The sequence below is a fragment of the Oryctolagus cuniculus genome, chromosome 7 (genome assembly GCF_051225735.1).
Source record: "Oryctolagus cuniculus isolate XC-2025 breed Fujian yellow rabbit chromosome 7, ASM5122573v1, whole genome shotgun sequence".
NCBI classification, from domain to species: Eukaryota; Metazoa; Chordata; class Mammalia; order Lagomorpha; family Leporidae; genus Oryctolagus; species Oryctolagus cuniculus.
In genome coordinates, this window is record NC_142873.1 from 122,843,816 (window position 1) to 122,871,023 (window position 27,208).

Sequence of the window (27,208 nt, forward strand, 5' to 3'; positions counted from 1 at the left end):
TGTCATCTGAATTTTGACTGAAACTACATTTCTATTTATGTACAGCATTCGTTGAATATAAAGAATTGCTTCCTACTTGATTTCTTTCTGAACAGCTATTTCACTTGGAATTGAACCAGAGCCTCTTGAATAAACATTTAGTGGCATATTTGTAATTTCATAATTGACAGTTGGTTCTCTTGGAAAAAATACATATGCAGACAATAGCTATTGTAAAAAATTCTTATATGTGCAAAGTATTTAGAATTGAAGTTTAAGGACACCTTGGTAGAGAAGGAGTTAACGGGTTAGCTCCCCTTGGTTGTTCTCAGCATGCTCTCTTGCCTTTAGGAGCTGCAAAGATGATAACATTGGGCCCAGACAGGCCTGTGTGGAGGTTAGGGTACTCCTGGGGTTTTTACAGCTAGCTGTAAAGCAAGCCAGAACTTGTTCATCTCTAAGTTCCTTGTTTTTCTTTCAACCCTTTCAGTGCCCTGCAGGAGTCATTAAATCAAAACTTCATGCTGATCATCACCCACCGAGAAGTCCAGCGGGAGTACAACCTGAACTTCTCAGGAAGCAGTACCATTCAAGAGGTGAGTTATGTCTCACAGCTAAGGAATAAAGGTAGCTCATTATAGCTAATGTTGACCCTGTTAAAGAGGGCTTATCTGTTCTGGTTGGAAACTCTCTTTATGTTTCATTATTGGGTTTTTAATTTTAATTAACTGGAGCATCAGCGATTACTGTAGATATACTAAATGACTTGACCTAGAAGATAGCTGCTGTAAATAGGAAGTCTTGATAATTCTTAAACTAGTCAATTTAAAACTTCTTTAAAAATAACTCTTTATTATGTGATGTTTCATGATTTCATAGTGATTATTCAAGATATGAGCTTGGAAATTGTTGACAGCATTCATTTTGGAGACTGCTTATATTTTATTTGAAAGGTTCTCAAATATTTATATTATGTAGTATGTTTCTAAAAGGAATTTGAGGAGCTATATCTTAAGCCATGCAATCCCAGCCTATGGCATTAGTAATAAGATCCTATTGGAGACTGTCATTAAGTTCAGAATATCTGGGAAGAATCTATTTATAGCATCAATATTGTTTTCAATGTGGTCAACCAGGGCCACTGTTTCAAAGAAGAACCTCCCTCGAGAGAGAGAAGAGGTACTTTCTTGGTATGCCTTTGGCCCCATCTACCTAAAAGCCAATAAATTATCTCCTGGGGGGAAAAACTGGGACATTGACGTGGACTTGTGTTTGAAAACACGGAAATAATGACTGTTTGTATTACCCCTCAAGTTATGAAAGCCACAGTCCTTTTGTCTACTAATTTTTTTAAAGAAATTCATTTTTAATTTTGGATTATTTCATAAATTTTATCTTAGACAACATTGCTTAAAATAATCACAGATATCACTTTGAAAGAATAAGTCATTTTCACCCTAATCAGAAGTATATGAATTGTTTCAGTAATAGGCTAAACTGTTGATGGTTTCCTTTTCCATATTTTGTCAGTGAATCCCAAGTTCGGAATTTGACATATACAACTCATTCTTTTAAATTAAATTAATTTTTTCATCACTTTAATAGTTTCTTTACTAGTAACTAAAGCTTTTGAAAATCACATTATTTTTGACTACTAAAGTTAATTTTTTTCCCAGGATGCTAAAGATATAAAATACCATGTCATTTTTAACCTGTATAATAGATATTCTGTTCTCTAAGTTTTCAATTTTAATTTTTGGAAGAATCACATTTTGTTTTTACATTAGATATAATGTTTAACTATGGTTCTACTTTGGAGTTATTACAGGATCTTTGTGATAGTACAGTCTAAATTGTGTGTGTTACTATAAACAAAGAGACATTTTCAAAATCCTCCAAGTTTCATAAATTTCATTCTATTGTTAATTTACTTTTTTGAATTGAAGAACAGTATAATACATGATAAATATAGAATGCCTTCTTTTTCTTTCTTGTTGGAATTTTCCTTTTTTTAAAAAAACATTGCTAGTTTCTATAATTTGAGTGTTTTTCAACTTTCTCCCACAAGAGGGCAGAAAGGACTATTAAGCTGATAGCCTAAAGATGCCATTCAGTGTTTTCAAATTAGCTTCTCTTATATTAACAAAAAGGAGCATAATGGCCAAGTTATTGTTTGATTTACAGATAATTGGCATATTGCAGGGAGGAGACTTAATTTCACCCTTTTAAATTAAACAGGGAGATTTAAAAAGACATAAAATATTCATTAATGTTCGGTGATTATAAAGTAGTGGCATATATTTATTTTGCCTTTATTACTGTTTCGATGGGAAAATACTGCAAATATTTCCGAAATCGAGTTGGCCATACTGACAAGTTGAAATGTTTAAGCAGCGTTAATGCAATCTGCTCACACCTGATATCCTATGCAGAATGATTCAAAATGACTGCATCAATTATTAAAAGAAATATTTAAAATTCTGTAAATGTGCCATTGTACGCCACAGTTGACTGAAACTGTTCTCTGTGGACTGCCATTTAGGTTACCAAATATATTTTAAGCTTCAGGGACTTGAAAATAGTACATCTTTTTTCATACCACTTTCTAAATATATTTGAAGAATATTCCAGAAATATTTTTGCAGAGACATATCCTGCATCTTGGCAAGAATTAGTATCTTTTTTCTTCTTTTTAGTTAATTTAATGTTTTGAAATTCTGGTTGCCAGTGGAGAAACTCCAGGTTTTTTCTAATGTCAATTACTGATAATGTGAGTAGACAGGTACATATAGGTTCTAGTCTGTGTAACTTAGGACAAAAATGTGAATCTCTTCTCTAAGCCTAGTTCTGTAACTTCTCTTCTTCAACCTGTGATGGAGGTAGGGATGGTTTCAGATGTATGAGGTACTCTTTATCTACAGCACTGTGATCCATAGTGATACTTAAATATGTACAATTTCTCTTGCTGGATGATTGGAAATCAGTTTAGTTGTACAAGATAAAAATATAATCTTGAAGTAGTATTGCATTTTTATTTCATAAATGATAATACTTTTGCTGATAATGTGGAATCTTAATGATGTCATATATCCTAAATTGTAAATTAATCTCTGTCACCAGTTTCTGGAGTACTAATAAATTCAAGAATGAATTCTGACCAATACAAGATATTAAAGGAAAGGAACAAATTTTTAAAAAACAACAAATATCCCTAATCATTTTTTCCATTAGAGTATGTCATTATCGTGTTTCAAGTGAAAAAAAGTATTTTAGTTTTTGAAAGCTTTGCATATTTAAATTTGTAATATTCTTTCCCAAGAGGAAAGTTTCTGTTTAACAAAGAGGAGTTGAAGTTGAGAGGCACTATGATTTCAACTTTTAATTAGACAAAATACATTTTTTAAAATACCACATTAGAAAAACCGAACTAAGATGTAGTTTGAATGTCAAATAAACTCTTCCATGACCATATGGTCATGCAAGTTGTGGTGCTAAACCAATAGTTGTGTAAGTGTTTGTTCTTTCTGGCTCTGTGGTCTGTTGCCTCACAATGTATGGCTTGTGCCATTTGGGTGCTCTAGCTTTTAATTTAGCTAATTATTAAGGGTTTTTGGTTTTGATTTTGTTTTTTATTTTAAGCTCTTTACAAATCCTACTACTTACATTGCCCTCTTAAATTGAGAAGGCAGTGATGGTATGAAAAGGTCAGAATGGAGAGAATTGCAAGTAGTCATAAGAAAAATCCTTTCTCTTTTCCTTTATGACAAATGGCTTATAAAAATTATCAAATAAGATGACAATAACTTTGTAACTATCTTTTCCCACCTTTTTGTATCCTAAATTGATTACTTTTCACACACTTTAAGAGAGTGAATTTCCTTGAAAATTTAAACAGGGTTACCTTATTTTAATGAATTTTCTACGATGAGAATTCAGATTTTTAAGTATTTAATTGTACAGATTCTAGTAATTTTGTATTAAACTCTGAGAGGTCTGTGGTATATAGATGCAATTGCTATGGGTTATATTAAAAGGAAAAAAAGGTTTCTTTTTCCTTCTGAAGATCCTAAACCCAGGTGTTGTAAAGGATATAAAGTCCCTGAAATTGAGCCAACTTTTCTTGGAAATTAAATCTTTGTTATTCCTTATTTTTGTAGATGTCTTCCAAACTTAAAAGAGTATACACATGAACCAAAATTAGAATGATAAAATCTAAGCATTTTTAGTGCTGAATCATGGATTATCTTATCATCATGCTGGTCTATTACAAGAAGCTCTATGAATAGCTATTGGAATTATTTAAATCTTCTCCCAAGTTTCATTTTATTTCCAGAATCCTTATTAGTGTTGATTTTGTTCTTAATGGGAATGAAAGAAGAAATTTGACAGGCTATAGAGAAATATGTAACAGACAGTAGTAAAACACACTAGTAGTACTAGTGATTAAAATTAGGAAACTAATAGAGTTTGATTTAATATCAAGAAATGAACTAAACACATAAGTAATACCAGTCCTTTCAAAATTCATGGCTATAAATAATTATGAAATGATGAGGTTACCTTGCTGATTTTGAAAATTTGATCCTCATGTTAGGTTTTGTATGTTTTACTTTTCTACTTGCTACTTTTTCAACTTGCTTGACATATATTTTGGACTATTCCCTTTTAACACTTTTAACCAGTAACAATAATTAAATATGTAGTCTTCATAGATTGTACTAATGTGCTATTTTCTAATAGTAGATTGACTGTAATGTCTTAGGTAGCATTGCTTTTCTGTAAATGTTTTATGTATTGGGTGTTTTTATAGTTTACTGTTTGTTTTCTAGTGTGGGGGGAGTACTGGCATAGAACTGAAGAGTGGGGAAACTGAAAATATGCATATGCAAGAGAGTAAATGCTTATTTAATTAAAAGTTTAAGTGGTTTGTTTTTAGTGCAGGATAAATGGGATATAGTAGTCCAATTAGAATGAGGAGTTTTAATTAGCATATATCATAGTTGATTTTTTATAAAAATTTGAAATCACAAATGACATCTTAGCAAGACTGAAAGAGATAATTTCTTAAGCATCTGGCCAATGAATTCAAATCTTTATTTAGTTTTCAGAAAAAGAAATTTTTGAGTTTCTTTTAAATATGCATATATACTATTAGTTTCAAGATGCATTTTAAAACTGAGATCTCTTTATATCATGCTACATCAAATAAACAAACCAGTAATGATCATTTTATAAATATTGAAGTTTTCTGTGATTTGTAATAAATTATCCCCTTAGGAAATATGTTTAAGTATTATTTACTGTGTCATCTTTGGAACTGAAAAGACTTTTTTCTACTCTGTAACTATTTTAAAGTAATTTGTGTTGGAAATTTTTTCAATTCATATAAGTATTTCTTCACCTGCATTTCAAGAAGATAGAAACAATGAAGTTTTGTTGAGAATTAAAGACAGTTTTTTATCCCTTTGTTACTTAAGATATGTGCATCCTAATATCTTAGCCAGGCACAGGCACATTTCATAAGCTGATTTGTGTGTTGGTAGTTTTGAAATGCCTAGGTTAAGAGAAATTATGTTCTGTTATCAGAAACTAATAAACATAAGACATTTTTTACATGCAAGAAAAGGCAGAGAGTAAATAATTGCACTGGTGACCAATACTGTAATAATCCTGTTTTACAATATGCACTTGACAGGTTGTAATAGTGCTAATTGAAGAGACTAATTCACACTTGCTTCATTCTATTCAAAGGCAAAATCAGCAGCTTGTTTTGCTTTTGACCAGATGGTCCTCATGAACACCTACTGTGCACTTTAAGTGCTTTACTAGAATTACAAAGGCTGGGGGCTGCGTTCGACTCCAAATGATTTGAGAAGAGATGGGGGGGGCACTTCTGTGCTCAATGGATTTGGTGCAAGTAAATTAATTCTAGTGGGCCCATTACACACTGAGCCCCCTTTTCAAAGCTCTGAGCCTCCTCGCTTGCTCTGTAGCAATGAGAAAGAGAAAGAGAAAGGCAGATTACTGCAAACAGAAATAAAAAAAAGGAGTATGAAAGGGAGAAAAGAGGCCTTGAAGCCTTTCATATCATTTGAGTTTTTCAAGTGCGTTATTTTTGGGGAGGGTGGATGTATGAAAAGCCAATTGGAGTTTTTTTTGTTTTAAAGTGCGCTATTTAAGCACCATGAATATAGGCGCAAGAGCAACAGTTGACTGAGTTTACTGTGGTGAAGCTTTGTGTCCGAGGATGAATCAGATTCATTATATTCAACTCTTTGTGTTTTAACATGAATGTAGGGTTAGTTTCACAAGACTGTGTCTGTTTAGGATAATTATAATTTAATATTTTCCTTTCATAAAGTTATCACTGTAGATGTCTAAAATTTTAATCAAAGCAGATTTAGTACATTGACTTTGAAGCACCCTGACAGTTTAAAATTCAAAGGAAAGCTTTTTTAGATTTCAAAAGAAAAGAAAGACTCATTCTAATGGCATTGAAGCAGAGATTATTATAACTAATTAGAAGTCACACATCTGTTAGCTTTTGGTTTGTGACTTATTTATGTATTTTTTTGAGTAAAATATATACTTTAAAAATATATTGCTGTTATTAAGTGAACTTGGAGGGATAAAATGCACTTAAAGGAGAACCATTTATTTGAGCCAACAATTTCTGTAAATCTCTGCGTGGTCCCATAAAAATATGGAATGTAATAAAGTGCATTGTTAATTGGAATTGTGTAATTAGTAACTTTAAGTTGGACTATACATTCAAACAAAATATTTTCAGCACTTCTATTAGCATAATTCTAGTTATTAACCAATGTTATTATGAAATAAGTATATTTACATATCCAGTTTGTGCACATTTATGGATATTCCTTAAAGCTATTCATGTACAGTTGTTGGACTTGCCAGAGTGACACTGTAATTTTTTATAAGCTATATAGGTTAAGATACAGGGAACAGATTTAGGAATATATGTCAGTATGTTTTTATAGTTTTTATAGTTGAATTCTTGTTATAGTTGTGTGGAATAGTTTACTTTTTTAGATAGCACTGATATCAGTATTCCACACCATTATAATTTTAACTAGAACCATTAGCAGAGAATACACAAAATTATACCAGTAGTATATAAAGAAGATTATTGATTCATAGTCTTTTCTGAGTTTAGCTCATCTATTTAAATGACACTCTAGAATTTATATTTCAATTGGCATAATGTACCAATAAGATTTTTATAGCAATATGGTTTTAATTACATTCTTAGAGAATTTGTAAGTAACCACGAAAATCTTTATTTCTCAAGCATTTTTAATTGGAAAGGGTAGCTTGTTTTATTTGATATTTAAAATAAAATTTGATTCATTTCCTACTGTGGACTTTAGGACTTGTTCATTGAAATATAAGTTGTGGGTGGGAAGAAACATAAGGGGATTCCCAAACCTTCAAACAACAAAATATCCAATGAAATTTGTAAGCAGTGAGGTGTTAATGAATTGATATCCTTAGGGAGACAAGTATTTCAAGAAAAAAATTGAAGATTAAGAAAAACTCACTGAATTAAGAAATTATTTCTTCAGTACACATAAAAAATAAAGTTAAAGCTAGTGGATCTTTCTTGGAGGTACTGTAAAAAACTGTCATTAAAGCCAAAACCTCAGCAGATGTAGTTTGATCATGACCATGCAGTCACTTATTTAGGTAGGGCTGGTTCTTTGGTTTCATAGAACAGTGGTTGGAGCATGTTTCCTAATGAAGAAGATTTTATTTCATTATTGAAATATTAATCTCTACATTCTGGAATGCCAAAGACAAGGCTCTCTCCTGTAGGTTAGGCATTCAGAAAGGCTGCAATTTCTTCATAGACTATCATATTACTTAAACTGAGATATATTTTCACTATTAAATATCTATCCTCCAGCCATAAAATAAGGAGTAACCTAATTCCTCCTGACACTTCTACAAAATACACAAACACAGAATTAAATCAGAGTATGATACATGAATATAAAGTGCTCAAAAATATAAACTGGACTAAGATTAGGTATGTTAAGACTTGCATGTAAAAATTACTTACATGTTTATCCTTATATGCCAAAAATTGTTTGACCATAGCCTCTTAAGACATCTGGTTATGATAAACTTTCTTTTGTTTCATATGTGTTTTGTATTAATGCTATGCATTCAGGGAATTATTCTTTTTCATATATATTGTGGTAAATATTATTTTAAAGAAATTTTATTGCTCGATTTAAGGTTAAAATATTGTATTACTCTCAATATATTCCTTTAAAAATTTTTTTTAAAGAAAAGAGACATTAAAGGCTCATAGCAAACGTTTTGAATAAATGACAAAATGTATTCCTTGCTTTGTGATCATTGCGTGACCAGACAGTAGAATACTGGATTGTTCTAAGGTTTTACAGCTGCAAGGCAAAAGCATCTGTTCAACGTAAAGCTTTCATTGTTTAATTTTGACACTGACTTTTCCATGCGTCTTGTACCAAGCACTGGATTAGATGCCACTAAGATGAAATTTGTTTTAAGTTGCTCCCAAAGTGCAGCTGCCCCTATATGTAGCCTTGTAGCTTAACCAAAACAGACTGATATAGGATCAGTCAGAATCTTTGATAGGGGCACTTCAGTAGGGTAGGGAGGCTCAGAGGAAGAATGTTAATTATATATCATTAATAACGGAAAATTAGTTTTTAGGCTTATTTAGTGTGTATGGAAGTGTCCCCCTCTTTTTAAAGAAATAAAACTTGTTAAATATTTGATTTTTAAAACTTGAATATAATTGTTAAGTATTTAGGCTATCCTTATGTGTACCTAACACTATTTTTCCATAATAACTTGCAGGAAAAATGATCAGTTTATTGGTCACTGAAGTAATAATTGACTGAAAATTAAATCCATTCTGAAATGGCTCTGCTAAAATCTTGAGAAGTGGACATTTTTACAGAAAGATAATTTTTCTTTAATGTTTCAAGTGAATGAAAAATGAAAGAGCACCTCACTTCCCAGGTTTCCTGGGATTGTGTGAATTTCTACCCAGCTGGTCCAAATTGATTGATACAGGGCCAAATATTTGTCTGCCTACATTTCAAAGTCTATAATTTGCTAATGAATTGTGGTAATAATCTTTCATCATACATGAAAGATTTAGCCAAACAATTTGCTAAGTATGTATTTTGATCATAAATTTTTTGGACTTACACCAAGCTTTACATCTATTTTACAGCTAATGTCCGGGGGGTGGAGGGAGGGCAGTGGGGAAAAATAATACTGAACATGGACTTGCTAGAAAGGGATCTAGGAAATGAGAGAAGAAGGTACTTTGGGAAAGAATAATACTGGGAAAGCTCTATGAGTGACAGAAGAAAACAAATTATTTGTACTTAGAGTGCAAAATTGGATTAAAAAAACCCAATAGAATTGTAGCCTACAGTGTACAGAGATGACATCTATGTATATGAAGGCAAGGAAGTATTCTTTTCCTCCTTCAACTACAGCTATTCCACATGTTGATTATGTAATGCTTTTCAAGAAACTTGATGTTGGAAGTTTTGAGTAATTGAAGGCGTGAAAATAAAAGCCAAATGTTTGTTGTAGGTGTTTTATCTAAAAAAATATCCAATGAAGAAATAATTGTGATTTGATGAATTCCAGAAACTGAGAGAAGAACTCCTAATTTTAAGATGATTATACACATCTAAGGGAATATTTTCTCATTTGAGCTTTTACTTGTGATAGGATATGTAGCGTTAAATAACCCCTACTTGCAAAAGTGCTAACCTTCTTTTAAGTATTTTGGGAGAGAAGCATAAAATATACTGATCTGGAAGTCTGTTGGAATGAGGGCAGGCAAAAATAATTGTTCAAAATAAGACTATCTTATGCAAGTAATTTATCATTCATTGTTAGAGATCAAAGTACCATAACTTCCTGTTTGACTAATATTATCTGAATTGTTTTCATATTGTTTTGAGAGGAATATTAAATAAAATTGTTAAAATTTCCCTTGCCTTGCCACTAATAGTAGGTAGTTTTTTTTTTTTAAATGGAATTGATCTTGTAAAGAGAAACTCATGTATACTAATAATAAAATGGACTTTCTATTTTATACATTTTAAAGATAAACAACTCTGGAATTTCTTTATACCTTCTAGACCTTTTTAATAAAGTTTTGGTTTGGGGACCCTGGTTTTGTTTTTGTTTCTTTCCTGTTTGCAGTATGGTAGAATAGATCTGTAATAATTATGAAGGCAGAATATAATGAAAATCACGTTTAAAGAATCCTGACTTTTTAAATAAAAACTCAATTTCAAAAGCAAATATTAGAGTTATAGATTGTATATACTATATTCAAAAACTATGCCATTAGCGTTTGTTTCTACTTCTTTTAGTGTTCTGTTTTCAAAAGCACTTTATATTTACATGCCTAATGGAAATGTGAAATAGTTCTTCTTAAAAGGTTTGTGTATAGTGTGCTATAAAAATCATCATCATAAGAAAAAAAATCATAAAAATATCACTATTTCTATTGAACTAGAAGATGTTTCCCTTATTATTTCTTCATGTCATTTATGAGAGAATTTTAATATGGTGTTTTTTTAAAGCTACTATTTTGTTGCTGGGAAAATTTTGTTGATCATAACGTACATACGCATCAATACTTTACTTAAAATTTGAAATAGTAGAAATATAATAAAATTTCTGTAAGAGTCCTGATTTTTTTTTAAAGATTTATTTATTTGAAAGAGTTTCAGAGAGCGAGAGAGAGAGGTCTTCCATCTGCTGGTTCACTCCCCAGGTGGCTGCAACAGCAGGAGCTGCACTGACCTGAAGGCAGGAGCCAGGAGGTTCTTCTGGGTCTCCTACATGGGTATAGGGGCCCAAGGACTTGGGCTATCTTTCACTGCTTTCCCAGGCCATAGCAGAGAGCTGGATCAGAAGTGGAGCAGCCGGGACCGAACTGGAACCCATATGCGATGTTGGCACTGCAGGCAACAGCTTTACCAGCTATGCCACAGTGCCGGCCCGGTAATTATTAATTGAATATGTAAATAATGTTTGTATATAATGAAAGTTATAATATATGAGGCATGGATCTAAAGTAAGTGTGATTGGCTGGTGCCACGGCTCACTAGGCTAATCCTCTTCCTTGCGGCGCTGGCACACCGGGTTCTAGTCCCGGTCGGGCACTGGATTCTGTCCCGGTTGCCCCTCTTCCAGGCCAGCTCTCTGCTGTGGCCCGGGAGTGCAGTGGCGGATGGCCCAAGTGCTTGGGCCCTGCACCCCATGGGAGACCAGGAGAAGTACCTGGCTCCTGGCTTCGGATCAGCGCAGTGCACCGGCTGCGGTGGCCATTGGAGGGTGAACCAACGGCAAAGGAAGACCTTTCTTTCTGTCTCTCTCACTGTCCATTCTGCCTGTCAAAAATAAATAAATAAATAAAGTGTGATTGATATATGTATATGTTATAAATATAAACAAATGCTAACTGTCAAAACAGTAGACTTTGTTAGTATTATATGTATCCGTTATTGTTCAAAAGTTATTCTAGATTTCCAAGAACTAGCTTTAGAACTTATGATGCTCTTCCTCTCCCCTCTGACTTATGGCCAACCTTTGTTTTGTAATGGTGGAAAATTGATTTGTTGAAACTATCAAAAGTAGATTAAAGCTAAGTGGTTATGGAATCTAGGTGAATTTGTATTTATTTAGATTAGGTATCTTTTTCTTGAGTCCTTTCTCTCTCTGTGAACGTATATCTGTCATAGCACGCACCACACTAATTTGCAATTAACTGTTTACTTACTTATTTATCCTGTTAGACTATGTACACCTTAAAAAAAGGAAAGTGTCAAGGTCACCTTTTTATTTCAGGGCCTACTACTGAATTTGTTAGATAGTAGGTGTGGTTAATGAATGTCTTAATTGAAAAACAAAAGCATCTGTAAGAGTATTATTTGTTACTGATGGCTTTTGCAAAGAGAACTTATCCGAGCAAATCTCAGTATTTTAAGCATTTTGTGTGTTCATGTTGAAATAAGCATGCTCTTTTTGGTTGTAATGCGACAGTCTCTTTGATTTGGTTATATAAAGTCTCTACTATTTCTTTAAAATACTGCATGAAGGTGCAAAATAAAATTTTAAAATACATTTATGTTATTCTTGTAATATCTGATAATCTTGATTGCTTCCTCCTAAATGAGTGTCATCTCAGAATTGCCCCCCTTCCTTCCAACCACAGAGGCTAGGGTTGGCAGGCCAAAACCAGGAACCAGAGCTTCATCCAGTTTTCCCATGTGGATGTAGGGGCCCAGGCACTCAGGCCATCTTCCACTGCTTTCCTAGGCACTCTAGCAGGGAGCTGGACTGGAGTTTGAGCAACCAGGACTTGAACTGGTGCCCACATGGGATGCTGGTGGTGGCTCAACCCATCATATTAAATGCTTTCCCCTACCTAAATTCTTTAAAACATTTTCTTAATCTAGGGATTAACTATTCCAGATTTTATTCAAATGAACAGTACTTTTCAACTGGTAATTAGTTAGCTTATAATAGAGGAAAGATCATTGTTCTCGGATTTTAGAAATCTAAATTCTAATCCTTCTGTCACTGACAAGCCATGTGATTATCTGTTTTGTTCTGAGTGACCTTTTACCTCCTCATCTGTTTGAAGTTTTCATGGTTTACAACAACCAAAATTTTTTGCCAATTAAAATATAAAATGTCTTAGAACCATAAAATATTCATGAAATCCCTCTGTCCCAGTGAACCTGCTACATACACTTCTGTTGCAACACCTCTTGTCTTGTTACTTATTTTCTATTTGCTTTTCTTTCTTCATTGGCTCTGTAAGGGAAAGGTCGCAGCCTTTTAATCTTTATGTTGCTAGCACTAAATATACTGCCTCACTCTTTTTAACTGATTGTTGAAATAGCAAATCAATCAATATCCAGGAGATGAAAAAAAATTTGGAGGGGCCAACACTGTGGTGTAGCAGGTAAAGCTGTCACCTGCAGTGCCATCATCCCACACGGGTGCCGGTTCGCATCCAGCTCTCTCTATGGACTGGGAAAGCAGTAGAAGATGGCCCAAGTCCTTGGGCCCCTGCGCCCGTGTGGGAGACCCGGAAGAAGCTCCTGGCTCCTGGCTTCGGATCAGTGTAGCTCCTGCTGTTGTGGCCATCTGGGGAGTGAACCAACAGATGGAAGACCTCTCTCTCTCGCTCTCGCTCTCTCTGCCTCTCCTCTCTCTGTGTAACTCTGCCTTTCAAATAAATAAATAATTTTTTTAAGAAATTTGGAAACCTGCATTCTAATACTTTTTTTTCCCTATCTAATCTTGTGGGATTCACATAACTGCTCTAAGTCTGTGTCATGTATGAAACATGGGAAATGAGTTAAAGATTTTTCTGGTTCTAAAATTTGATGGTTACATGTTAATTTAGAAGTGTCATGTACTTCAAGTCAACCATTTGTGTGTATGTATGAGAGGAAGTGAGAGTGAGAAAACTGGTCAATAGAAAGTCACTGTATATGTAAATGTGTAAATATGCCACTATGAAATGTAAATAGTTCTTTAGTCCTTGAGGTGTTAAGGAATTCAGGGTCCAAATAGTGTTCTCTGATGCTATGGTATTTGAATTCCTATAAATCAAGGTTTTGGATCTTTTTCCTTTGATAGTAAAGAATTTTTATTTTTATCTTAAAGATGACTTTTTACTTTTGATGCATTTGGTGCAACACATTATTAAAAATCAGTTGCTTATACATAATTCCTTTTTTATGATTTATTCATTTGAAAGCCAGAGTTATAGAGAAGGGGAGAGACACTGAAAAAGAGGTATCTTTTATTCGCTTGTTCACACCCAAAATGGCCACAACTGCCAGGGCTGTGTAAGACTGAAGCCAGGAGCCTTGAACTTCATCCAGATCTCCCATTGTGGATGATGGGAGTCATGGTACTTGAACCATCATCTGCTGCCTTCTCAGGCTCGTTATCAGGGAGTTAGATCTGAAGTGGAGCTGCTGAGACTTGAACTGATACTCATATGGGGTGCTAGCATCACGTATGTGACACTCATGTGTGCTGCTGGCCACAACTCCAGCTCCAAGTCTTTATAATAGATACATTTTATAATATTGAGAGGCAGTAGAAAGTAAATGGTATTTAATTTGATATTATTACCCTCAGTTTTGTAAGTGAATTAAAAATTTAAAGGAGTCTCAATACTATGGTGATAGCATAAAGACAGATATATAGATCAGTGGAATTAGGAGTATAGAAATAAATCCTTATATTATTGGTCAGTTAATTTTTGACAGCTATTTGAAGACATGAAAACAATAATCTTTTCAAAGTATGTTGCTGGGACAACTGGATATCTACATGCAAAAGATTGAAATTGGGCTATTCCCTCATATCTTGTGAAAAATTAACTCAAATTTATTCACAGACCTAAATGAAAGAACTGAAACTTTAAAAATTCTTAGAGAAAAACATAGGAAACGGTCTTCGTGGCCTTGTATCAGACAATGATTTCTTTGATATGACACCAAAAACACAAATAAGGTAAGGAAAAATAGGTTAATTGGACTTTATCAAAATTAAAAACTGGTGGCCAGCGCTGTGGTGCTGGCATGTTTAGTCATTATAGAATACAAATAAAAAGCCTAAAGGAATTGAAATCAGTAGATCCGCATGTCAGAGAGATAACTGCAACTCCATGTTTACTTTAACATTAGTCAAACTAGCCAAAATTATGAAACTACCTAAATATCCATCAACAGAGAAATGTATAAGGAAAATGTGATTATATATATACACAATGGAACCCTTATTTGAACTTTTAGAAAAAAAGGAAATTCTTTCATTTTGCGTAACAAAGATGATCCTTTGGACATTATGCTGTGTCAAACAAGTCAGTTACAGAAGGAAAAATATGTGATCTCACTCATGTGAGGTCTAAAAAAGTCAAACTCACAGAAGTAGATAATACAGTGGTGGTTATGGGAGGCTGGGGTAGATTTGGGATTTAAGGATAGAGAATGGGAAAATACTGGTTGAAAGGTACAGAGGTTCAGTTAGGAGGAATAATTTTTAGCAATCTATTGTATAGTGCGGTGACTGGTTAACCTAGAAGTGAAGAGGCCACTTGGGATGCCTGCATCTCATATGGTAGTGCCCCAGTTTGAGTCTGGTCCCCCCTCTGCATTCTGGCTTCCTGCCAGTACAGGTCATAAGACAGAGCGGATAAACAGCTCAAGTAGGTGGATCCCTCCCACCCACATGGGAGATTCAAACTGAGTTCCCAGCTCCCAGCTTCAGCCTGGCCCAACCCCAGCTGTTACTGGTTTATGAGGAGTGAAATAGTGGATTAGGGAGCATTCTTTTTCTGCCTCTCAAAAAAAGTAAATAAATAAATAAGTAATTCTTTTTTTTTTTTTTTTTTTTTTTTTTTTTGGACAGGCAGAGTGGACAGTGAGAGAGAGAGACAGAGAGAAAGGTCTTCCTTTGCCGTTGGTTCACCCTCCAATGGCCGCCGCGGCCGGCGCGCTGCGGCCGGCGCACCGCGCCGATCCAGTGGCAGGAGCCAGGAGCCAGGTGCTTTTTCCTGGTCTCCCATGTGGTGCAGGGCCCAAGCACCTGGGCCATCCTCCACTGCACTCCCGGGCCACAGCAGAGGGCTGGCCTGGAAGAGGGGCAACTGGGACAGAATCCGGCACCCCGACCGGGACTAGAACCCGGTGTGCCGGCGCCGCTAGGCGGAGGATTAGCCTAGTGAGCCGCGGCGCCGGCAAATAAGTAATTCTAAAAATTACGATATATATTACTAAGCAGATTTAAATTTTTAAAATTAAAAAAAAAATTATTTCTGAGAGAGAGAGCTCCCATCTGCTGGTTTACTACTCAGGTGCTCACAATGGTTGCTGCTCAGCCTAAACTGAGGCCCAGAACTGTTAACTCAATCCAGGTTTTTACACATGGATGGCAGGGACTCAATTACTTGAACTATCACTATTGCCTCCCAGGGTCCACATTAGCAGAAAACTGGAATCAGAAGCTGTAGCCAGGAATGAAACTCAGGTACACCACTGGAACATGGGCATCTTAACCAGCATTTCAACTACCAGACCAGATTTCCACCCCTAATTTTTTTTTCCTTTCTTTTTTTTTTAACTTTTATTTAATGAATATAAATTTCCAAAGTACAGCCTATGGATTACAATGGCTCCCCCCCAAAAAAACTTCCCTCCCACCCGCAACCCTCCCCTTTCCCGCTCCCTCTCCCCTTCCATTCACATCAAGATTCATTTTCAATTCTCTTTATATACAGAAGATCAGTTTAGCATATATTAAGTAAAGATTTCAACAGTTTGCACCCACATAGCAACACAAAGTGAAAAATACTGTTTGAGTACTAGGTATAGCATTAAATCACAATGTACAGCACATTAAGGACAGAGATCCTACATGAGGAGTAAGTGCACAGTGACTCCTGTTGTTGACTTAACAAACTGACACTCTTGTTTATGGCATCAGTAATCACCCTAGGCTCTTGTCATGAGTTGCCAAGGCTATGGAAGCCTTTTGAGTTCACCAACTCTGATCATATTTAGACAAGGTCGTAGTCAGAGTGGAAGTTCTCTCCTCCCTTCAGAGAAAGGAACCTCTTTCTTTGATGACCTGTTCTTTCCACTGGGATCTCACTTGCAGAGATCTTTCATTTAGGTGGTTTTTTTTTTTGTTTTTTTTTTTTTTTTTTTTTTTTTTTTTGCCAGAGTGTCTTGGCTTTCCATGCCTGAATTACTCTCATGGGCTTTTCAGCCAGATCCGCATGCCTTAAGGGCTGATTCTGAGGCCAGAGTGCTGTTTAGGACATCTGCCATTCTATGAGTCTGCTGTGTATCGCTTCCCATGTTGGATCGTTCTCTCCCTTTTTTATTCTATCAGTTAGTATTTGCAGACACTAGTCTTGTTTATGTGCTACTTTGGCTCTTAGTCCTATCATTATGATCAATTGTGAGCAGAAATTGATCACTTGGACTAGTGAGATGGCATTGGTACATGCCACCTTGATGGGATTGAATTGGAATCCCCTGGTATGTTTCTAACTCTACTGTTTGGGGCAAGTCAGCTTGAGCATGTCCCGAATTGCACATCTCTTCCCTCTCTTATTCCCACTCTTATATTTAACAGGGATCACTTTTCAGTTAAGTTTCAACACTTAAGAATAACTGCTTATTAATTATAGTATTCAACCAAAACTATTAAGTAGAACAAACAAAAAAAATACTAAGGGATAACGTATTAAGTTGTTCATCAACAGTCAGGGCAAGGGCTGATCAAGTCACCATTTCTCATAGTGTTCATTTCACTTTAACAGGTTTCCTTTTTGGTGCTCGGTTAGTTGTCACTGATCAGGGTGAACATATGATATTTGTCCTTTTGGGACTGGCTTATTTCACCCTGCATAATGTTTGCCAAATTCTTAACAGGGATCACTTTTCAGTTAAAATTTAAACACCTAAGAATAATCGTGTGTTAATTACAGAGTTCAACCAATAGTACTAGAACAAAAAAAATACTAAAGTGGATAAAGTATTACATTGTACATCAACAGTCAGGACAAGAGCTGATCAAGTCACTGTTTCTGATAGTGTCCATTTCACTTCAACAAGTTTCCCCTTTGGTGCTCAGTTGTCGCCGATGAGGGATGAGGGAGAACATATGATATTTGTCCCTTTGGGACTGGCTTAGTTCACTCAGCATGATGTTTTCCAGATTCCTCCATCTTGTTGCAAATGACCGTCCACCCCTAAATTTTAAATATTTTCACTGCAAAAAGAATTCTTTTTAAGATTTTATTTAATTTACTTAAAGTCAGAGTTAGACAGAGAAGGAGAGGCAGAGAGCAAGAGAAAGAAGTCTTCCATCCGCTGGTTCACTCCCCATTTGGCCACAACGTCCAGAGTTGTGCCAACCCGAAGCCAGAAGCCAAGAGCCAGGGCTTCTTCTGGGTCTCCCACATGGGTACAGGGGCCCAGCACTTGGGCCATGTTTTATTGCTTTTCCAGGCTATAGCAGAGAGTTGGATCAGAAGAGGAGCAGCTGGGATTGAGCTAGCGCCCATATGGGATGCCGGCACTGCAGGCAGTGGCTTTACCTGATGTGCTATAAGCTGGCCTCACTGCAAAAATTTTAAATGAAGTAAAGGATATGTTAATTAGCTTAATGAAATTATTCTAGAATATGTGTGTGTGTTTGTGTGTATTATGTTTGCATATATTATGGCAATTTGCCATGTATGTGACTTCTTTATGTTTTTTAAATTATAAAATGTACATAACAATTTGACACTTTAATTATTTTTAAGTGCATGATTCAGTGGGATCAAATAAAATTCACATTTATGTGCAGCCATCATTTCCATCTATCTTCAGAAGTCTTTTTGTTTTCTCAAATTGAAACTTCCATTAAGTTTTAATTTTCTACTAGGTGCTACCCAAACTACCATTTTAGTTTTTCTCTTTAAGAATTTCACTACTCCAAGTGCTTCATATAAGTGGAATTATACAATATATGGCCTTTCATGTCTTGCTTTATTCCACTCAAATTAAATTAATGTCATCAATATCCATTAATATGGTAGCATTGGTCAGAATTTCATTTCTTGCAGTATTTCATTCTGTATACGTGCATGGGCGTATTTATCACATTTTGTTTATCCATTCACCCTTTGAATGAACTTTTATGGTTGCTTCCACCTTTTAGCTATTTGATTAATGGTATTGTTTTATATATGTGGGTATACAAATGTATCTTCAAAACTCTGCTTTCTGTGCTTTTGAATATATACCTATAAATGAAATTGCTGCTGGATCATATGGTAATTCCATGTATTTTAAAACTCATTTAATTTACTGAGAATCAGTGTAACTATACACTTAAAAGTAAAGCACACAAAAAAATGGTGAAATGAAGACTTAAAAGAGAGCTACGTATATTAAATGAAAAATTTTACCAAAAAAATTTAGAGAACTGGGCATAATATACCTGGATAAAGCATGAGGGTACTTCAGAGGTTCACAGACAATGGAATTAATATATAAATTTATTTTATTGCAGAAAATATTTAATATTCATACACAGTTTTTCATAATATGCGTTTTCCATGCACTTCAAATTTTTATTTGTTTGTTTTTATTAGAATAGGAGAGAGAGAGAGAGAGATCAAGACTAAGACCAAATACAGATCTGCTATCTACTGATTCAGAGCCCAAATGTCCACAAAAGCCTGTGTTGGGCCAGGTCAAATTCAGGAGCCTGGAACTCAATCCAGACTTCAGTGTGGGTGGCAGGGACGCATGTACTTGAGCTATCATCTGCTACCTTTCAGGGTGTACATTAGAAGGAAAGTGGAATCAGAGGCTGAGCCAGACTCCTATCCAGCCACTCCAGTCTGGAATGTGGGAATGCCGAATGGCATCTTAACTGCTCTGCCAAATGTCTGTACTGCTGTGAACTTTTTGAAGACTCTTCATAGCATGAATTAGAATTTTTTGTACCCAAATAAATTTATCTTTCATTCTATTTTCCACAGACTTTTTGAAGTACCTTTGTAGTGCAAATATAAATATGTTGTACACAAATACTCCAATTTATTCACATTTGCTAAGAATTCAAAGAACTCTTTTGGCGATGGTGACTATGTGTTTTGCCTTTCTCTTGTTGTTAAAGAAAGAGAAAATAGACAGTAACTTTAGAGAAAATTTTTCTTGAGTTTTATATTATTATTTATATATTATTTTATGTTATATTGGATAATTTTGTGGAACTACTTTTCATGAGCATTTTTGTTAAGTGTGAAGAGAACAAATTCCTACTTTGTCTCAAGAGAACAAACTCCTAAGATATTATCAAGAGGTGCTATTTACTTCATCATGCAGAGTTTCTATAACTAATTTCATGTAGTGCTTCCATCAGTATTGTGCTTCCATATTGTTGTATAAGTGAATGGAATGAATGCTTTCTTTGGAGAATAAATATACTAATCTGTTACAAAAACTATTCTCTGTAGGGAAATTTTATCATCTATATTTCTTGTAGATATTCATTGAAAAGGAGAATTTTTTTTCATAATCTGATATTTCTTCAGATACTCTTCAAGTCAATGATATTCTGATTGTTGACCTTGAAAGTGTCCGTTACTTTGTTGAGGGGGAGAGTGCAGGAAGCTCCACACTGGGTTAGTGTGTTATGCTTTTTAACTCCCTTCCTCTGCCTTACTTCATTTGATCTCCATCCACTGATTTACTCCCCAAATGGCCTCAATGGCCAGAGCTGTGTTAGGCTGAAGTCAGGAGCCAGGAGTTTATCCAGGTCTCCCACGTGGGTACAGGGGTTGAAGGTACAGTGGGCCATCTTCATGCTTTCCCAGACGCACCAGCAGGGAGTTGTATCTGAAGTGGAGCAGCCAGGACTCAAACCAGTGTCCATATGGGATGCTAGCACTAATTCACTGCACCACCCCAGTTCATTTGATTTTTATAACTTTTGTTATGTGAGCTCTCCTGTTATGGCTGTACAAGTTGAAAATAGCACGTCCCCAGGCTGTATATCACATGGGTCTTGATGTAAGTTTACGGCCCAATAGTCAACTCTTCCTGCTGTAATGAATTACTAACTCAGAATACAAGAGTAATTCAGAAAGTTTATGTTAAAACAGAATTAAAGGATTAGTTAATTTTAATGCAAAATTTTGAAATCTATGTGTAATTTTTAAGTAATACTCATTTTTCTCAATTTTTTGAGTACCTACCTATAAATAAATGATACTTGGGTCATAATAAAGTCATTGCTGGGTTGGCTCTTCAGCGGATTAAGCTACCGCTTTGTATATCCTAATCCCAAATTGGAGAGCCCCAGATTGAGTTCCACCTTTGCTTCTGATTCAGCTTCCTGCTAATGGCAGTGGGAGACAGCAGGTGATGGCTCAAGTACTTGGGTCCCTGCTATCTATGTCGAAGACCCGGATGAATTTCTTGGTTCCTGGATTCAGTCTTGCCCAGAACTGGCTGTGGCAGACTTTTAGGGAGTAAACCAGCAGATGGAAGATGTTTGTTCCAAACCCCACCCCCACCCCCCATCTGCTGTCTTCCTCTCTTTCACCTTCTCTCCCCTTCTGTCACTCTGCCTTTCAAGTAAATAAAATGAATAAATACCATAAAGTCAAGTAATTGCTTTCTCCCATTGTTTGATTTTTAGTGCTTTCAGTGATTCCATATCCTAAATCTTTCATTTATCGATATGGTCTGTAATGTAGCCTTAGGCTTTCTCACCTCCTTCTATATTACTACATACCCACTTTCCTCTCTTTTAAAATCATCATAACAGTAATATTTAATTGTGAGAATGAAAGTGAGGCAACATTGGTGAGTATAACTTTAGTAAATCTAAACTAATTTGTGTAACGGTTACTCTTCTTTCTATGCTGTACCTTACATTTTACCAATTGATATCATTTACTTGTCCTTTAAAAAGGAATGTGAAGGGCAGGCATTTGACACAGCAATTGAAAAATTGCTTGGAACTCTGTATCCTATATCAGAATGTCCTGGCTTTGCTCCTGATTCTAGCTTCCTGCTAATGTGCACTCTGTGTGGCAGCAGGTGATGACTCAGGTACTTGAGTCCCTGCTACCCATACGGAATACCCAGATTGTGTTCCTAGCTCTTGGCTTTGTCCTGGTCCAGCTCTAGCTGTTGCTAACATTTAGGGAGTTGAATAACCTATGAGAGAAGAACAAAAAGATGAAAAGTATGTGAATCTATCTCATAATAGTTCCTTTAGCTTTTCTCTCTTAGCTTGACTTTTTCTCATGCTATTCAGAGACACATATAAGGGGTCCTCAAAAAGTTCATAGAAGTTGCATGTTATGAAAAAACTAAGCAGGTAGCTCACAGATTTTTTTGTGCCTGGACCAGCAGGATTATGGCACAGTGGGTTAAGTTACCACTTGAAATACTTGGTGGTCTGTACTGGAGTGATGATTTGTGTTCTGGATGCTGTGCTTCCAACTTCCTGCTAATGCATCTGGGAAAGCAGAGGAGGATGGCTCAAGTACTTTGGCCCTATCACCTATATGGAAGACTAGGATGGGATTTCCTGGCTCCTGGATTTGGCCTGGCCCAGACCTGGATGTTGTGGGAGTGAACCAGTGGATAGAAGGTATGTGTGTGTGTGTCTATGTCCATACTTCAAATAAGTAAATAAATCTTTAAATTTAGGTACCAAAATAAATTTATCTTTTAATTCCATTTTCCACAAACTTTTCAAAGTACCCTTACTTATTTCAGGAAAACTATACTCAGATGATAAATCCTTCAGAAAACCTTCTATAATCTTCTCTATTCTATGTGTGTGTGTTTAAAGATTTACTTATTTGAAAGGCTGAGTTACAGAGAGAGACACACAGAGAGACAGAGATTAGCTAGTGCTGGGCCAGGCCAAAGCCAGGAGCCAGTGTTTTTGACAAATATTTTATTGACGTTATTAGTCATATAGTCTTGATGCTAACTCCGGTCAGTAGAAAAAAGATGATTGTTAGATAATCAGTAATTTTGTCAATCTTATAAATTGTTTGCAGCTTGAAATCAGCTACAGTGTGAGCATTTGTCCTATGGAATTAAGCATACTTTTCAAATGGTGGCTTTTTTTCTTAGGAGAGCCATTTTACCAGGATATCTTGGCTGTTTGTCTTTTATTTTTTATTTTTTTGAAGAATTAATTATTTATTCGAAAGGCCAACATACAGAGAGAGATAGGGAAAGAGTTACTCCATCTGCTAGTTCACTTCTCATATGGCTCTTACGGCCAGAGCTGGGCTGATCTGAAGCAAGAGCTTCCTCTGACTTTCCCACGTGGATGGCAGAGACTGGGGCCATCTTCCACTGTTTTCTTAGGCACTTTAGCAGTGAGCTGGAATGGAAGTGGAGCAGCTGGGACTTGAACCTGTGCCTACATGGGACTTGAATCTGTTGCCCCACACAGCCGGCCCTGGAAATCAAGATTATTAAACACACACGTTTCAGTAGCACTGTACGCATGACATTTCTGTCTCATCACCTTGGTGTTTTTTTTTTTTTTTTTTTTTTTTTTTTAACAGGCAGAGTTAGACAGTGAGAGAGAGAGAGAGACAGAGAAAGATCTTCCTTCCATTGGTCCACCCCCCAAATGGCCGCTACGGCTGGCGCGCTGAGCCGATCTGAAGCCAAGAGCCAGGTGTCTCCTCCTGGTCTCCCATGTGGGTACAGGGCCCAAGGACTTGGGCCATCCTCCACTACCTTCCCGGGCCAGAGCAGAGAGCTGGACTGAAAGAGGAGTATCCAGGATAGAACTGGCACCCTAATCGGGAATAGAACCCGGAGAGCTGGCGCTGCAGGTGGAGGATTGGCTTAGTGAGCCGTGGTGCTGGCCATCATCACCTTGTTAAGCTAATCCTGCTATAACTTTGCTGCCTACTAAGTTTCTGGCATTTTTGCTTTACTGACAAAATCACCTTTCAGTTTCCTGGCTGGGAGTCAATAGTGAATCATCTCAAATTGGCTAAAATATTTTCTGTTACATTATAAGAGGTAACTGATTAATTCTTCTATTTATAGATGATATTAAGATCAACAAATGAAAATATAATGACTTAGGACCTTAAATATTATTTTAGGCCGGCGCCACGGCTCACTAGGCTAATCCTCTGCCTAGCGGCGCCGGCACACCGGGTTCTAGTCCCGGTCGGGGCGCCGGATTCTGTCCCGGTTGCCCCTCTTCCAGGCCAGCCCGCTGCTGTGGCCAGGGAGTGCAGTGGAGGATGGCCCAGGTGCTTGGGCCCTGCACCCCATGGGAGACCAGGAAAAGCACCTGGCTCCTGGCTCCTGCCATCGGATCAGCGCGGTGCGCCGGCTGCAGCGCTCTGGCCGCGGCGGCCATTGGAGGGTGAACCAACGGCAAAAGGAAGACCTTTCTCTCTCTCTCTCTCTCTCTCACTGTCCACTCTGCCTGTAAAAAAAAAAAAAAAAAAGAAAGATAGATAGATTTATTTGAGAGGAAAAGTTACAGACAGAGAAAGCGAGAAACAGAGAGAGAGATCTTCATCTGCTGGTTTGCTCCTCAAGCGGCTGCTTTGCCCAGAGCTGGGTTGATGTGTAGCCAGGAGCCAGAAGCTTTTTCCAGGTCTCCCATGCAGATGCAGGGCCCAAGCACTTGGGCCATCTTCCACTGCTTTTTCATGCCATACGTAGAGAGCTGGATTGGAAGAGGAGCGGCTGTGATATGAACTGGTGCCTATATCGGATGCTGGTGCCACAGGCAGAGGCTTAGCCTACTATGCTACTGTGCAGGTCCCAGCAATGACATTTTAATAAAACCTTTCTTATTTTATAGAAATATTAACTGATAAAAGCTATTTCAATAATAATAATAATAATCCTAGTTTTATTAATGGGGCCTATGCAGTGGTGCAGCGAGTTAAAGCCCCAACCTACAGTGCCGGTGTTCCATGTGGGTGCTGGTTTGAGTCCTGACTGCTCTTCTTCGAATCCAGTTCCCTGCTAATGTGCCAGGAAAAGCAGTCGAGGATGGTCCAGGTCCTTGGGCACCTGCGCTCATGTGGGAGAGCTAGAAGAAGCTCCAGGCTCCTGGCTTCCGGTTGGTCCAACTCTTACTATCCCAGCCAATTTGGGATTGAACCAGCGGATGGAAGACATCTCTCTCTGTCTCTAACTTTGTAACTCTATCTTTCAAATAAATAAAATAAATCTTTTAAAAAAATTTATAGTGTGCTAGCATTTGTTTCTGACTGTGTATATATGAGAGTGTTACTAAGTCATTTACTGGTACCAATTAGCATTTGAACCGGGTTTCCCTTGGGGGTGCAGGGGCCCAAGGACTTAGGCCATCTTCTGCTGTCCCAGGCCTTAGCATAGAGCTGGATTGGAAGAGGAGCAGCGGGGACTAGAACCAGCACCAATTTGGGATGCTGGCGCTTCAAGACAGGGCGTTAACCTGCTGCGCCACAGCACTGGCCTCGGGCAACTTTTTAAGTTACTGTATAGAGTACATTTTTATTGACTCTGCATGTAATTAGTTCACTTAAATTCTGTGCTGAAGTGTTCTGGTTGTAGAAAAAGATCAGACGTACGTTATGATGATCTGAGCATCTTAGACAAATTCTCAAAGTTCTGGTCACTTTTCAGAAATTTTTGTTATGATGACCACTGTATTATGTAGTTGTTTTGCCCAAGGGATCCCACATATCACTTTTAGCTCCAAAGTTCTTAGAATCTGTGATGTATTTTCTTTTAAAGATTTATTTATTTGTTTGAAAGGCAGAGTTAGAGAGAGTTAGAGGCAGACAGAGGGAGGGAGATCCTCCACCCTCTGGTTCACTCTCTAGATGGCCCCTACCGCTGGAGCTGTGCTGATCCAAAGCCAGGAGCCAGGGGCTTCCTCCAGATCTTCCATGCAGGTATAGGGGTCCAAGGATTTGGGCCATCTTCTACTGCTTTCCCAGGCCATAGTATAGAGCTGGACTGGAAGTGGAGCAGCCTGGACTCAAAATGATAACCCATAGGGATGCCAGCACTGCAGGCGGCAGCTTCACCCACTACAGTGCCGGCCCCAATGTAGAGAAACTTTATTTTTGTGTACTTTCATCTAGAATGTCTGTGATATGCAGATACATGTGGAAACATATAACAAATGGCCATACTTTTATTTTAGTCTACTATGTGCTTTACAATATTTACATAATGTTATACTTTTTTCATGAGCAAAAGCATTTTTTAGGGTGCTGGTGGGTTAAATGGCACCGTGGATTAAATGCCATCTGCAATACCAGCATACCTTACAGGAACTGGTTCAAGTCCCAGCTCTCTACTTCAAATGCAGCTTTCTGCTAATGCACCTAGGAAAGCAGCAAAAGATGGCCCAAGTGTTCAGGCCCCAGTACCCATGTGGGGAATGGATGATGCTCCTGGCTTCTGGCTTTGGCCTGGCACAGCTCCAGCTGTTGCAGCCATTTGGGGAGTGAACAAGCAGGGAGATAATCAATCAATCAATCAATCAATCAATCTCTCTCTCTCTCTCTCTCTCTGTAACTTTGCCTTTTGATAAATAAAAATCTTTTAAAAAATCTTTTTAAAAAAGTGTTTTTCAGGCCGGCGCCGTGGCTCAATAGGCTAATCCTCCACCTTGCGGCGCCGGCACACCGGGTTCTAGTCCCGGTTGGGGCGCCGGATTCTGTCCCGGTTGCCCCTCTTCCAGGCCAGCTCTCTGCTATGGCCAGGGAGTGCAGTGGAGGATGGCCCAGGTGCTTGGGCCCTGCACCCCATGGGAGACCAGGAAAAGCACCTGGCTCCTGGCTCCTGCCAGGATCAGCGCGGTGCGCCGGCTGCAGCGGCGGCCATTGGAGGGTGAACCAACGGCAAAGGAAGACCTTTCTCTCTCTGTCTCTCTCTCTCACTGTCCACTCTGCCTGTCAAAAAAAAAAAAAAAAAAGTGTTTTTCGTGGAACAAAATTGAAATGCAACTATTAGAAATGCAATAAAATTTTTGAGGGATTAGTATTTTAGTATTTTATATATTTATGTATAAATATATAAATTGTATATTATATATAATATTGTATGTAATTACATAATTATATAATATATAACATACAATATATAATTATGTATTATATAATTGTTATATATTATAAATTATATATCATGATGTATTATAATATAAATTATGTATTATGTAATATATATTTATATATAATATATATTAGTATTTAGTATTTTATATATTTTAGTATTTTAGTGTATTAGTATATGCCACAGGAGTAATGAAGCCTTAAAGATGGTAGACCAGGTTTAGGATACTGGACTTTATCATGAAGTTGTGAATCCTTTTTCGACACTTAGACTATGAGGCAATTCTTTGCACTTCATAAAACTGTTTTCTAAAAATTTGTATTTATTTGAAAGAGTTACTGAGGGAAAGAAAGACACAGAGAAAGATCTTCCATCTGCTGGTTCACTCCCCAGATGGCTGCGATGGTCCAGGCTGGGCAAGGCCAAAGCCTGGAGCCAGGAGCATCATCTAGGTCTCCCATGTGGGTGCAAGGACATGTGGGACATCTTCTGCTGCTTTCCTAGGCACATTAGCAGGG

General features: G+C 36.9%; 1 protein-coding gene across 1 annotated transcript in view; it reads left to right on the forward strand.

Annotated features, from left to right (window-relative positions):
• FAF1 (Fas associated factor 1) overlaps positions 1-27,208 on the forward strand; it is a 468,145-nt gene that overhangs the window by 169,693 nt on the left and 271,244 nt on the right. The window contains exon 7 of the mRNA XM_051857780.3: positions 470-575. Coding sequence (XP_051713740.1) covers positions 470-575 — 106 coding nt within the window. The remainder of the gene's footprint in view (positions 1-469; positions 576-27,208) is intronic.